Source organism: Chrysemys picta, chromosome 4, assembly GCF_011386835.1.
Source record: "Chrysemys picta bellii isolate R12L10 chromosome 4, ASM1138683v2, whole genome shotgun sequence".
In the NCBI taxonomy this organism is placed as follows: domain Eukaryota; kingdom Metazoa; phylum Chordata; order Testudines; family Emydidae; genus Chrysemys; species Chrysemys picta.
In genome coordinates, this window is record NC_088794.1 from 40122943 (window position 1) to 40135463 (window position 12521).

The 12521-nt window shown below is 42.2% G+C and overlaps 1 protein-coding gene across 1 annotated transcript in view; it reads left to right on the forward strand.

The window, feature by feature from the left end:
* Window positions 1-676: 676 nt before the first annotated feature.
* Window positions 677-12521, forward strand: part of IGSF22 (immunoglobulin superfamily member 22) — a 51820-nt gene continuing 39975 nt past the window's right edge. The window contains exons 1-4 of the mRNA XM_065594735.1: window positions 677-1795; window positions 8373-8525; window positions 9161-9292; window positions 11402-11538. Coding sequence (XP_065450807.1) covers window positions 8417-8525; window positions 9161-9292; window positions 11402-11538 — 378 coding nt within the window. The 5' untranslated portion in view covers window positions 677-1795; window positions 8373-8416. The remainder of the gene's footprint in view (window positions 1796-8372; window positions 8526-9160; window positions 9293-11401; window positions 11539-12521) is intronic.

Consider the following 12521-nt stretch of genomic DNA (forward strand, 5'->3'; position numbering starts at 1 on the left):
CTGAGCACAGCTCATGCAAATCGAGAGAGAGAGTGTGTGTACAAAAAGTCAGGCTAGAACCCTAGGTAGGAGGAGTGGAAAAGATGCGAAGAACAGTATTTAAATAGGATTGTGAAACAAACACGAAGGGATGGTATTAATCTCGTCTGTTTCTATCTACCTTGGTTGCTTGTTTCTGCTTTGGAATTTTGAAGGGAGAGAATGTGAAAAGTCATGTCTTGAGGGATTTATGAGTAGCAAGCAACAAATACCACCACAGACATTTGAAACCAGGACCAATTCAGTTTACTTGCTACTCCATTTTGATAAAGGCATCTGTGTTAGTGGGAACACCAGGTTCCAGAGGAGTGAGGGAAAATGTACAGAGCTGAGCTTGTATAGTAATTGAATCCCATTTTTATCCAGCAAACACTACTGTGGGTGTTAAATTATGCCCGCATATGGCTCTTTTCTGTTCTGTGGAAAAATACACATTGTTTCAGTTTCTGTATATTTCTTTATTGGGGTTTTTTATCTTCTCTTTCTGCTAGGATATTAGAAATCGTCACATGGTTGTATATTCCATAAATTTCCTATTTGAAAGCTTTGGAGGTTTTGCATGCAAGTCATTTCTCTCTGATGACCTTTGGAAACCAACTAGTGATGGCGATTTCCTTGCATTCAGGTCTTCATTTTGCTAGGCTCCTCTACTTTTTAAAAGTGACGGTGGATTGTTTCCCAGAGTCATCCTGGGCCAGACTCAGCTCTCATTTACACTTAGCATAAATCCAGGGTAACCAGCCTAACTGCACTTTGAATGGCCAGCAAATGAAGATAAACGACGTGTGGTCGCTACTTCAGCCACAGCACAAACAAGAGGTCTAGTCTGGATCCTTTGGAATGGAAAGTTCTATATCAATTTAAGGTGGTGGTGGTGGTTGTTGCTGTTATGCATTTATTTTGTCAAATAAAACGAAAGAGGTAAATGGTCAGATTATGCTACCTTTACTCATGCTGAGAAGTACCCTGTTCTGTGAGAACTCCCATTGATTTCAGCGGGACTATTCCTTCAGTAAAGTACTGTTCCACATGGAAGGGTGGCAGAATGTAGAGTTTATTGCTGAATAGAAAAGGGTAGATTTTCAAAAAAGCTCAGTACCCATTTTCAAAAGAGCTCTGTTCCCATTTGGACACTTAAGTGGCCAGATTTGTGAACAACAGAAGCTGCTAGGCATTGAGCATTTTTAAAAAAAATCTGGCCATTTCGTTTAGGTTGTTCAATGAGTGCTGAGATTTTTTGAAAATCAGGTCTCTTATTTAGGTGCCTTAACAAAAGCTCTTGGGTGCTGAATTCTTTTGAAAATCTGACCACAAATGTTTTATATTTGAGAACAAACAAAATAAAACAGTTAAGTTGAATATAAAAAGGTACCTGAGCTTGGTCAAGATCTTGAAATCACACCCTGATATATCTTGAGAAAAGCTGCAAGAAGCCATCTCTTTGACCTTCAGAGGGGTTATTCTTGTTATATAGTCATCCTTGCCCTTAAGATTTTATCATCCTATTCCTCCAAGCATGTGAAACTGCTGAAGTCAGTGTAATGGATGTAACTACATAGCCCACAAGAGGCCAGTATGTATTTAAAGTTTGAACTGCTTAGATCCATATTTGTCCTGTGCTGAGGGACCCAGCTGTCTTCCTGAGACTGCAACTCTCTACAGTGCTTCACATCAGCCAAAGGATACAGAAGGATCCACTGATGGTCTGAAAACTCATAGTAGGGCTCTACCAGGACCGTGACAGCTTGAAGAGAAGGTAAACTTTACATGAATAAATATTCCCTGTAATGTTAAAGCACTGGATATTCGCTAAATGACTTTTCTGTGGGTATCTGGGATGGAAAAGTGTTCTCTGACATGTTTAGCTTTATTTAAATTTTTGTTTTGTTCACTGTTTTGGGGTGGGAGGATTGACAGTTAAAAACCAAGGAACCTCATGAAATACCACCTTGAAGCACCATTGCTCGAGGCATTTAAAACTAGGCTTAAAAAGCTGTAGAAAATATACTGTAGGGAGTAATCCTGCACTAGCTTGAGGATGGACTAGACAACCTTTTCCATCTTGATCTTCAGCGACTGACACAAAATTACCATTCTGCACACCAAATCTTTGTTACATGTACTTTAATGGTGTTGACCATCCATTTCTCAAGACCCAACTTTACTTGCAGATATTTAATAAGACGCAATCAAAATAAATATGGTGTAGTAATCCCACTAGAAAGAATGGGCGAAAATCACCTCTGTGTGGTGGGGTCACCCAATTTATATATGTTCCCCATGATTTATCTCTGCCCCTGAGGGAAAAGGATTTGCCTACACTGTCATTTTGTATCTTTCTTGCTCAAAGACCTGGGTACAAATTGAGCCCTGGTGATGGGCAGCAATATAGGACAGTAAATGCCTTATCTTTAAAGTCCAATATTTTGGGCCTTTGAAGCTCGTGGTAGTCCCACAGGGAAGCAAGTAATCTCTAATGGTATAAAGCTCTGTGCAAAGTAGCAGACCTTAAGCAATGACATTTTTATGTATAGAAAAGTTGTTGCTGGCCCAGGATTGAAACTTGCTTCTTCTTTGGCTCAGGCAAGGGTGATTTGGAGGGAGAGGCAATTCCACATTTGGGAGGAGAGGAAGAAGCATTCCTGTGGAGGTTGACTTTTAAACAATGGCAACTGTGTGAAGTTGCTTAGGGTTTCGAAATCTTAGAATAAGTCCCAAGCCGTTGGCTTATGGGGCAGAGGAGCAGGTGAGGTGATCAAAGGAGTGTGATAAACACATTTCTCCCATTCGCAACTGCTTCCAGCATAAGTGCCAACACCTTGGGTGCTCTGGGGCTGTAGCACTCACCAGCCACAGCTGTTGGGCGGCACCCCCAATCAGCTGCTTGTAGGCTCAGGGAAGGGGTTGGGGGAAGGCGAAAAGCAGCTGGGGTCTTGGTGAGGAGGCGGGTCTCAGGACGGAGTGGGGATGAAAAGGTAAAAGCCGGCGTCTATGGCTTCCAGTGTAAGTCAGAGCAAAATGTTGTTCTTCCCAGTGTGTTTGGTATTAGAAAGAATTTCTTCTCTCCTGTCCTTTGCCCAGTCCCACCCATGACCATCACCTGTGCCAAAAAATATTGTATGCCAGGGAGGAAAGGGTGAGAGAAGAACAAGAGAGGTGAGGGAAAGGAAGACATTTAAGGTGGTCTGTGAAAGCAGAAATCTTCCTTCACCTCCCTCTTAGCAAGCTTGTTGTTTCCAGATAGTAACAACTTTTCCAAATCCTATCAGTAAGATGAAGTCTGAGTGGAACACAGAAAGCCACAGGGACCGAGGGAACTCTGGGGATGTACCAGGGCTGGAACTGTGCCTCCCCACCTGTCCTCTACTCACAAGGAGCCAAGGGAGACTTCCCTCCAGTACAGGCATAGTGATGCTAAACTGGCCTCCCTCGTACACCCTGGCATAGGGGATGGGGACGGGGTGGGAGGGGGCATGTCAGTGATAGGATGGGGATTCACTCTTAGCACATGATGCTATGGAGATTCTGGACTGTGAGGCAACCCATGGGAGGCCACCATAAATTAGAACACCCCTGGAAAGGCTCTCATTTATACAGGGAGCCATCTTGTCCCCACTGGCAGCCCAGAATCTCATGCTGTGGTGGGGTATATAAATCCCACACTTGAACTGAAGAGGTTATGGAGCAGTTCTGGTCCCAGCAGGGACTCTGCCCCTTCCCCCCAACCTTCAGAGCATGCTCCCACTGGAGAAAGGATCTTAAAAGAGAATCAGACAATGAGGGCAGACGGGGGAACAGAATATATATACCCTGACAGCTCCTGACCAAAGCTGCCACAGAAGCCTCCACTGGGGAGCAAGGGACTACGAGCGGAGCCCCGCTGGGCTGAAGGATCAGTTACCCTTTTCCCCCATTGCTACTTTAAGTTGGACTTTGAGACTGCAGACAGGGGTGGATGGTAGAAAGCGGCCCAGCAAGGCAGTCTTGGGGCACTCCCTGGTGCCTGTCATAATTTGCTTCTCATAGTGCCCTGGGTCAAAGCCTGGTGGAGTGGAAGGCCTGGGCTCCCCTTCCAACCCCCCAGATAGGAGCATAAACCTCACTTCCACCCCTCCCAGGCATAAAGAGAAGATAGACATGCTGAAAGCCTTGTGGCAAGGATGAGCCACCTACGCGGGCCAAGTGATAGAGTGAGGGTCCTTCCCAGTTGTAAGGATGCAAGGCCCTCTACAGTTCATTGGACAATGCTACCCCGAAGGGGGCGGGGGGGCAGGTTTGAATTGGTGACCCAGACAGAGGGCTGAGTTGCTGCCCACCAAAAGGTAGGCCATCCCACTACTAGAGGAGTTGCCGTCAGGTGGCATCAGCGACCGAGAGGGGAAATTGAGAGCCCAGTGACCTCATCACTAGGCGACATCACCGATAAGCCTGGCCTCTGGTCACACACAGTCATAAAGATGGCATAAAGTTCCTCTTCCCCATTGATTGTGCCTTCTGCCCTGCATCCCCTGGAGATATAACACATAATCTCAACCCACACCAGACCAGGCCCTTGTTCCAGGAAAGCTGGGTGAGAGGAGAGCAGATTCCAGATGATGGTTCTCTGCTCTGACATGATTCTTTAACGCCACAAGAGTGTGTCAGGGACTCGTGGATCTATGTTCTAGTCTTTGTTGTATATCGGTTGCCAAAGAGGACTTTTAGCACTAGGGAAACAAAATGTTAAGGTGTTAACAGTACCCAGTCTTTGAGCAAGCAGAGGGAGAGTCAAGCATCCTTCCCACTCCTACTGTGCACTGGGTGGGCATGACCAATAGCCATTGTGATCGCACTAGTGCAAGGGTTACTGGGCTCTAACACTGCTGTTGGTATGAGAATTGCTAACGGGAGCAGAAAGAGGGTTTGGCCTCTTCCCCTGGCCCTGCTGAGGAGGAAGTGACTACTGCACACTGTTCCACGGTAGCACAGTGGGTATGCTTTCGACATGCTCCTTTCAGAGGTGATGTGCCTGCCTGAGACACACTGCTTCCTGCAGCTCCACCCAAGGCATATGGTCCTGCCTGTCCCCTACTGCAGGCTGTGGGATGCACCCAGAGTCGAACTTTCTGCTCTGGGCCTTGCTTAGGGAAATTCTGTCCCTCCTTCTCTGATTCACTCTTTAAAATTAGTGGATTAAAAAACCCTGAGTAAAATACAATGAATAGGCATCAGGGGCCTGCTCCTGCTCCAGTGCACATCAGTGGCAAAGCTCCCATTGACTTTCATGGTGCAAAATGAGGGCATACGTGCCTAATTACACAGAACGGTCTTTGTTTCAGTGAGTGGGCTTCAGTGAAATTACTCCGGTTAGTAAGTGCTAGTTACATGAGTGAAGGTTGCAGGGACGCACCCTAAAACCTTTTAATAAATGATCAGAGCTGAAGCAGTGCAGAATATTTTATGTTCACAGCCGGCTCGTAGCTGGTGTAAATCGATCTAGCTGAAAACATAAGTTACGCTGGTTTACACCAGTTGAGGAGCCAGTCTTCAAACAATAAACAGCTAAAAGCACTCCTAGTGAGGGAAATAAAGAGCACAAGCTCTGGCAAGTAATGTGTAAAAGTATGATAAGTCAGGCCAAGAAAGAATTTGAAGAGCAGCTGGCTAAGGACATTAAAAACTAACAACAAAAAAGTAAATATATCAGAAGCAGGAAGCCTGCCAAAAAGTCAATGGGGCCATTGGACAATCAAGGTGCTAAAAGAGCACTCAAGGAGAAGGCTGTTGTGGAGAAGCGAAATTATTTTTTTGCATCAGTCTTTACTGCAGAGGATGTGATGGAGGGCCCCACACCTGAGCCCTTCTTTTTAGGTGACAAATCTGAGGAACTGTCCCAGACTGAGATGTCAATAGAGGAGGTTTGGGAACAAATTGATAAATTAAACGGTAATAAGTCACCAGGACCAGATGGTGTTCACCCAAGAACTGTGAAGGAACTCAGATATGAAATTGCCAAACTACTAACTGTGGTATGTAGCCTATTGCTTAAATCAGCCTCTATTACCAGGTGGCTGGAGGGTAGCTCATATAGTGCCTATTTTTAAAAAAGGTTCCAGAAGTGATCCTGGCAATTGAAGACCAATAAGCCTAACTTCAGTACCAGGGAAATTGGTTGTAACTATAATAAAGTACATAATTATCAGACACATAAGCACAATATGTTGGGGAAGAGTCAACCGGGCTTTTATCAAGGGAAAACATGCCTCATCAATCTATTAATATTGTTTGAGGGTATCAACAAGCATGTGGACAAGGATGATCCAGTTAATATCGTTCAGAAAGCCTTTGACCAGGTCCCTCACCAAAAGCTCTTAAGCAAACTAAGCAGTTGTGGGATAAGAGGGAAGGTCCTCTCATGGATCAGTAACTGTTAACAAACAAAGGGTAGGAATAAATGGTCAGTTTTCACAATGGAGAGAAGTAAACAGCAGGGTCCCCCATGGACTTGTACTCTACTCTTCAACATATTCATAAATAATCTGGGGAAAAGGATGAACAGTAAGGTAGCAAAATTTGCAGATGATACTAAATTACTCAAAATAGTTAAATCCAAAGCTGACGGTGAAGAATTACAAAGGGATCTCACTAAACTGGGTGATGGGCAACAAAATGGCAGGAGAAATTCAGTGTTGATAAGTGCAAAGTAATTCACATTGGAAAACATAATCCCAACTTTAAATACAAAATGATGGGGTCTAAATTAGCTGTTACAACTCAAGAAAGAGATCTTGGAGAATTCCTGGATAGTTCTCTGAAAACATCCGCTCAATGTGCAGCAGCAGTCAAAAAAGCGAACAGAATGTTAAGAACCATTAGAAAAGGGAGAGATGATAGGACAGAAAAATATCATGCCACTATATAAATCCATTGTATACCTACACCTTGAATACTGTGTGCAATTATGATAGCCACAACTCAATGAGGATATATTAAAAATGGAAAAGGTGCAGAGAAGGGCAATGAAAATGCTGAGAGGTGTAGAACAGTTTTTGTCTGAGGAGAGATGAAAAACCTGGGACTGTTCAATTTAGTAAAGAGATGAATAAGGAGGGATATGATAGAGGACTCTAAAATTATGAATGATATGAAGAAAGTGAATAAAGAAGTTGTATTTACTCATTCACGTAACACAAGTACCTGGGGGTCGCTTGATGAAATTAATAGGCAGCAGGTTTAAAACAAATGAAAGGAACAACTCACAGTCATCCTGTGGAACTAGTTTCCATAGGATGTTGTGAAGACCAAATGTATATCTGGGTTAAAAAAAGAATTAGATAAATTCATGGAGGATAGGTCCATCAATGGCTATTAGCTAACATGGTCAGAGACACAACCCAAGGCTCTGGGTGTCCCTAAACCTCCAACTACCAGAATGTGGGACTGAACAACAAGGGATGGATCACTCAAAATTGCCCTGTTTTGTTCATTCCCTCTGAAGCAGCTGGGCAGGGCTTTGGAGCGGAGCCCGGAGCTGGAGCGCAGACCAGTAGGTTTTTGCCCAGAGCTGGAGCGGAGCCGGAGCAGAGCAATTCAAAAATTTGATTGCTCCAAATCCCTGGCATCTGGCACTGGCCACTGTCAGAAATAGGATATTGGGTTAGATCAGTGGCTCTCAATCTTTCCAGACTACTGTACCCCTTCCAGGAGTCTGATTTGTCTTGTGTACCCCAAGTTTCACCTCTCTTAAAATCTACTTGCTTACAAAATTAGATATAAAAATACAAAAGTGTCACAGCACGCTATTTCTGAAAAATTGCTGACTTTCTCATTTTTACCGTATAATTATAAAATAAATCAACTGAAATATAAATATTGTACTTACATATCAGTGTATAGGACACAGAGCAATATAAACAGGTCTTTGTATGAAATTTTAATTTCTACTGACTTCACAAGTGCTTTTTATGTAGCCTGTTGTAAAACTAGGCAAGTATCTAGCTGAGTTCATGTAGCCCCATGGGTACCTGTACCCCTGGTTGAGAACCACTGAGCTAGATGGACCATTGGTCTGACCCAGTATAGCCATTCTTACATTCACTAATTTTTATCAAAAAGGGAACATCTTGGAGCCTTCCGAAATGAATAATTTCAAAATCTTATCCTTTTAGCCTTTGGGTTGATAAGTGCTGAAATTGTTGTGCTCTGATAGTCTACCACAGAATATTATCCTCATTTGCTGAAAAAATACAAGTGCAGAAATGGCACTGGAAGGCCTTATGTCTGAGCGGATCAGCTAGGCATGGTTTTTTTTTTATTCTGAATTCCATTCTGTCTCCCCTTTCTCCCCACCAAAGTTCACACGCATACTCAGAGGTGTAGAAGTCAAGATATTTTCATCATGGCAACCACAGTCATGCAAATGGAAACCATGGTCCAGCAACATCACTCCATTAAAGTCTCCAGCTCCCAGATGCAACGTACGTCTCAGACCACCAAGATTGTGGGAGGCAAGTATCATTTCAGTCTCTGGAAGCTGATACAACCTCAAAGGGTGTTGTCATGGCTTTTAGATTATAAATCTGGCTAACATAAAGAGTGGTCTTTCCTTGTAATGCTTGCATTTCTGACTGCATGGAAGAAGATGGTTGATCCAAATCAGTCCATGGACCAGGCTAGATATCACAGGCAAAAAACAGGCCTTAGGAGGCTAAAACCCAGTGCAAAATGCATGACAACTACAGTTATTGAAACCTCTTCAAGGGACTTTTGTAAGCAGGTTTTCTATCTAAGGTACTTAAATAGCCCTCATTTTCATAGTATATGAGTGCCTCACAATATATGATGTATTTATCTTCACAACCACCCTTGTGAGGTAGGGAATTGCTATTATACCCATTTTACAGATGGGGAACTAAGTCTCAGAGACTTTGTCCAAAGTCACACAAAGTCTGTGGTGAAGCAGGATCTCAAGTCCCCAGGCTAGTGCCCTATGCACTGAGCCATCCTTCTATCAGGGGTTTCAGCTGATCTAAATAATTTTCAGTTTAATTAATGGACATTGGGGGGCCCTCCCCCACAACAAACAAACACCTCTAAAAACACATTTCTGTTCCTCCTGACTAATATATTTTTCTTCTAACAGAGGAAGTTGTTTCTAGGAAATCTTCTACCACTGTGGAGTACTTCAGCATGGTGACACGCTCCTTTGAGATCCCTTTAGGAGAAAGCATCCCTGAATTTGTGGAGAAGCCTCATCCACTGACAGCCCCTGAGGGTAAGCAGCACCCCATTCCACTGAAAAGTCACCTCATTCCCGGGACACTAAAGATATAATGTTTCAAAACGTGTCTGAAATGGACACACCAAACCTGCACATGTGGATGCAAACAGGGCATGGCATGTGCAAAACATGTAGTTGAACATACAAAATGGATAACTGTTAGGGCTGTCAAGCGATTAAAGAAATTAATCGCGATTAATCGCGTGATTAAAAAAATTAATTGTGATTAATCGCACTGTTAAACATTAATAGAATACTGTTTATTAAAATATTTTTGGATGTTTTCTGCATTTTCAAATAAATTGATTTCAATTACAACACAGAATATGAAGTGTACAGTGCTCACTTTATATTTATTTTTCATTACAAGTATTTGCACTGCAAAAAAAACAAAAGAAAAAATATTTTTCAATTCACATAATACAAGTACTGTAGTGCAATCGCTTTATCATGAGAGTTGAACTTACAAATGTAGAATTATGTACAAAAAAAACCTGCATTCAAAAATAACACAATGTAAAATTTTAGAGGCTGCAAGTCCACTCAGTCCTACTTCAGCCAATCAGTCAGACAAACAAGCACGTTTATATTTGCAGGAGATAATGCTGCCCGCTTTTTGTTTACAATGTCACCTGAAAGTGAGAACAGGCGTTCGCATGGCACTGTTGTAGCCGGCATCACAAGATATTTATGTGCCAGACGCACTAAAGATTCACATGTTCCTTCATCCTTCAACCACCATTCCAGGGGACACGCGTCCATGCTGATGACAGGTTCTGCTCAACAACAGTGCAAAGCAGTGTCGACCGACGCATGTTCATTTTCATTATCTGAGTCAGATGCCGCCATCAGAAGGTTTTTTTTTTTTCTTTTTTGGTGGTTTGGATTCTGTAGTTTCTGCATCAGAGTGTTGCTCTTTTAAGACTTCTGTTTAGCATATCTGCCACCTAAATACCTTGTAATGCTAGCTACAAAAGTGCCAAGCAAATGCCTGTTCTCACTTTCTGGTGACATTGTAAATAAGAAGAGGGCAGCATTATCTCCTGTAAATATAAACTAACTTGTTTGTCTCTTAGTGATTGGCTGAAAAAGAAGTAGGACTGAGTGGACTTGTAGGCTCTGAAGTTTTACCTTGTTTTGTTTTTGAGTGCAGTTATGTGACAAAAAATCTACATTTGTTAGTTGCATTTTCATGACAGAGATTGCACTACAGTACTTGTATGAGGTGAATTGAAAAATACTATTTCTTTTGTTTATCATTTTTACAATGCAAATATTTATAATCAGAAATATACACTTTGATTTCAGTTACAACACAGAATACAATATATATGAAAATGTAGAAAAACATCCAAAATATTTTATACATTTCAATTGGTATTCTATTGTTTAACAGTGCGATTAAAACTGTGATTAATCGCGATTTTTTTTGAGTTAATAGCGTGAGTTAACTGCGATTAATTGACAGCCCTAGTAACTGTGCATGCAAATGCCTGATTTCATTTGCAAATGCCTGCCGTGTATACTCATCCATTTGGTCAGGTATATATCAACTATTTATTTCTAGGGCCTTGCCCTGCGCACATTGAAGTATATGGCAAAACTCCCGTTGACTTCAAAGGTGCAGATCAGTCCTTAGTGAGAGCCAATTAATCATGCCTGCCTTCCACAGGCAAACCTCCCATCTGGGGAAGTTTTGCCTAAGTAAGGCCAGCAGAACATGGCCCTTGTAAATAAACGTGTAAATAAATAAGTTCTCCAGTCATCCATAGTGTCATCCAGGAAAAGTGGAGTATACAAGATATGAATGTCTAATGTAAAACAGAAAGAAAGACTTTTCAAGTCTTTAGTGCCCAACTTTCACTTAAAGGGGACAATCCCATTTTTACCTTTTCCTAAAAGTGCAGATCACTTTTAATGAGCCAGTATAACCCCCAATATAACTCCACTGGAATCAATAGAATTACATTTCCAGAAAGGAAAAGAGGTTATACTGTTAAGATGACCCCAAGTAATTTAGGCGAATGTAGAGAAACTACATAATGGATAAATGTTGTTCCTTTTTAATTCCTCACTCTAATATTTCTCCTCCTTGAATTTCAGGAGACAAAGCAGTATTTCGAGCTAAAGTGAAAGGTAACCCCAAGCCCAATGTAACATGGAAAAGAGAAAGTGGGATACCAATAAAAGAAGGTTCAAAAGTGTTTTTTGATAGTATCAATAAGGAGTTTGTGCTAAAGGTAATGCATGTCTTTCACTATTTTTGGCTTGTAATTGATTGTGTTATCATTATCTCTATAAAAAAAGCACTACCGCATTCTTCAGCAATGGTCTAAGATACTGTAGTTTGCCATAGTCCTGCTGTAGGATTTGCGGGGATTACTTGTGATGTATAGATAATGACATTCAGCTCTGTACTGAGCACAGGGCCTTGATCATAAGCACAGACCATTTTCTATGGTACTTATTTGTACAGGTTCTAGCACTCTGAGGCCCTCATTTTTCATTGGGGTTGCCAGGCACTACTGTAATGGAAATGATGATACTAAATAATGCTGATCGACCACATATGTCCCATTTCAGCCCTATTTCATATTTGAGATCATTTGCAACAAAAGTTCTGCCCTTATGCCCACCTTCCTGCATCTCTCCCATCTGCTCTGTCCTTGACCCTATCCTAATTCATGTAATCTTCAAGGCAGTCCTTTATGCTCACCAGATGCATCCCAAGATCCTTCCCTGTACTCCTCCACAAAGCTCCCTCATGAAAACCCATCTATTCCATGGGCCTCAAACCCAGGGCCTGGTAGCTGTCCTGTTCTTTGTTGGATGCTCTCCATGCTGGATATGCATGGTTTGGGTTACATTCATCTCTGTGCAGAGGGCCAGCCTAAAGGACAGACCAGGGAAGAAACTCAGTTGTTTTTGCTGATGATATATCCCATTTCAGGCCAAGAATCTCTAAATCTAGGGCCTGATCCAAAGCTTATTGAAGTAAATTTAAAGACTCCCTGCCCCAGATCCTTAAACGTAATTAGGTACCTAAGCACCACTGACTTCAGTAGGCTTTGGATCAGGTCCCTAGTGCTTGACCTTAATTTCCTGAATCACTTGAGTAGGGGTTGCAGGATTGGGCTCCAAGATGCTCCCTCAAGGGTTTCTATTGTCAACAGATGATTTCATAAACCCGTGGAAAAAAATAGGGTTTAAAAATAAATACATA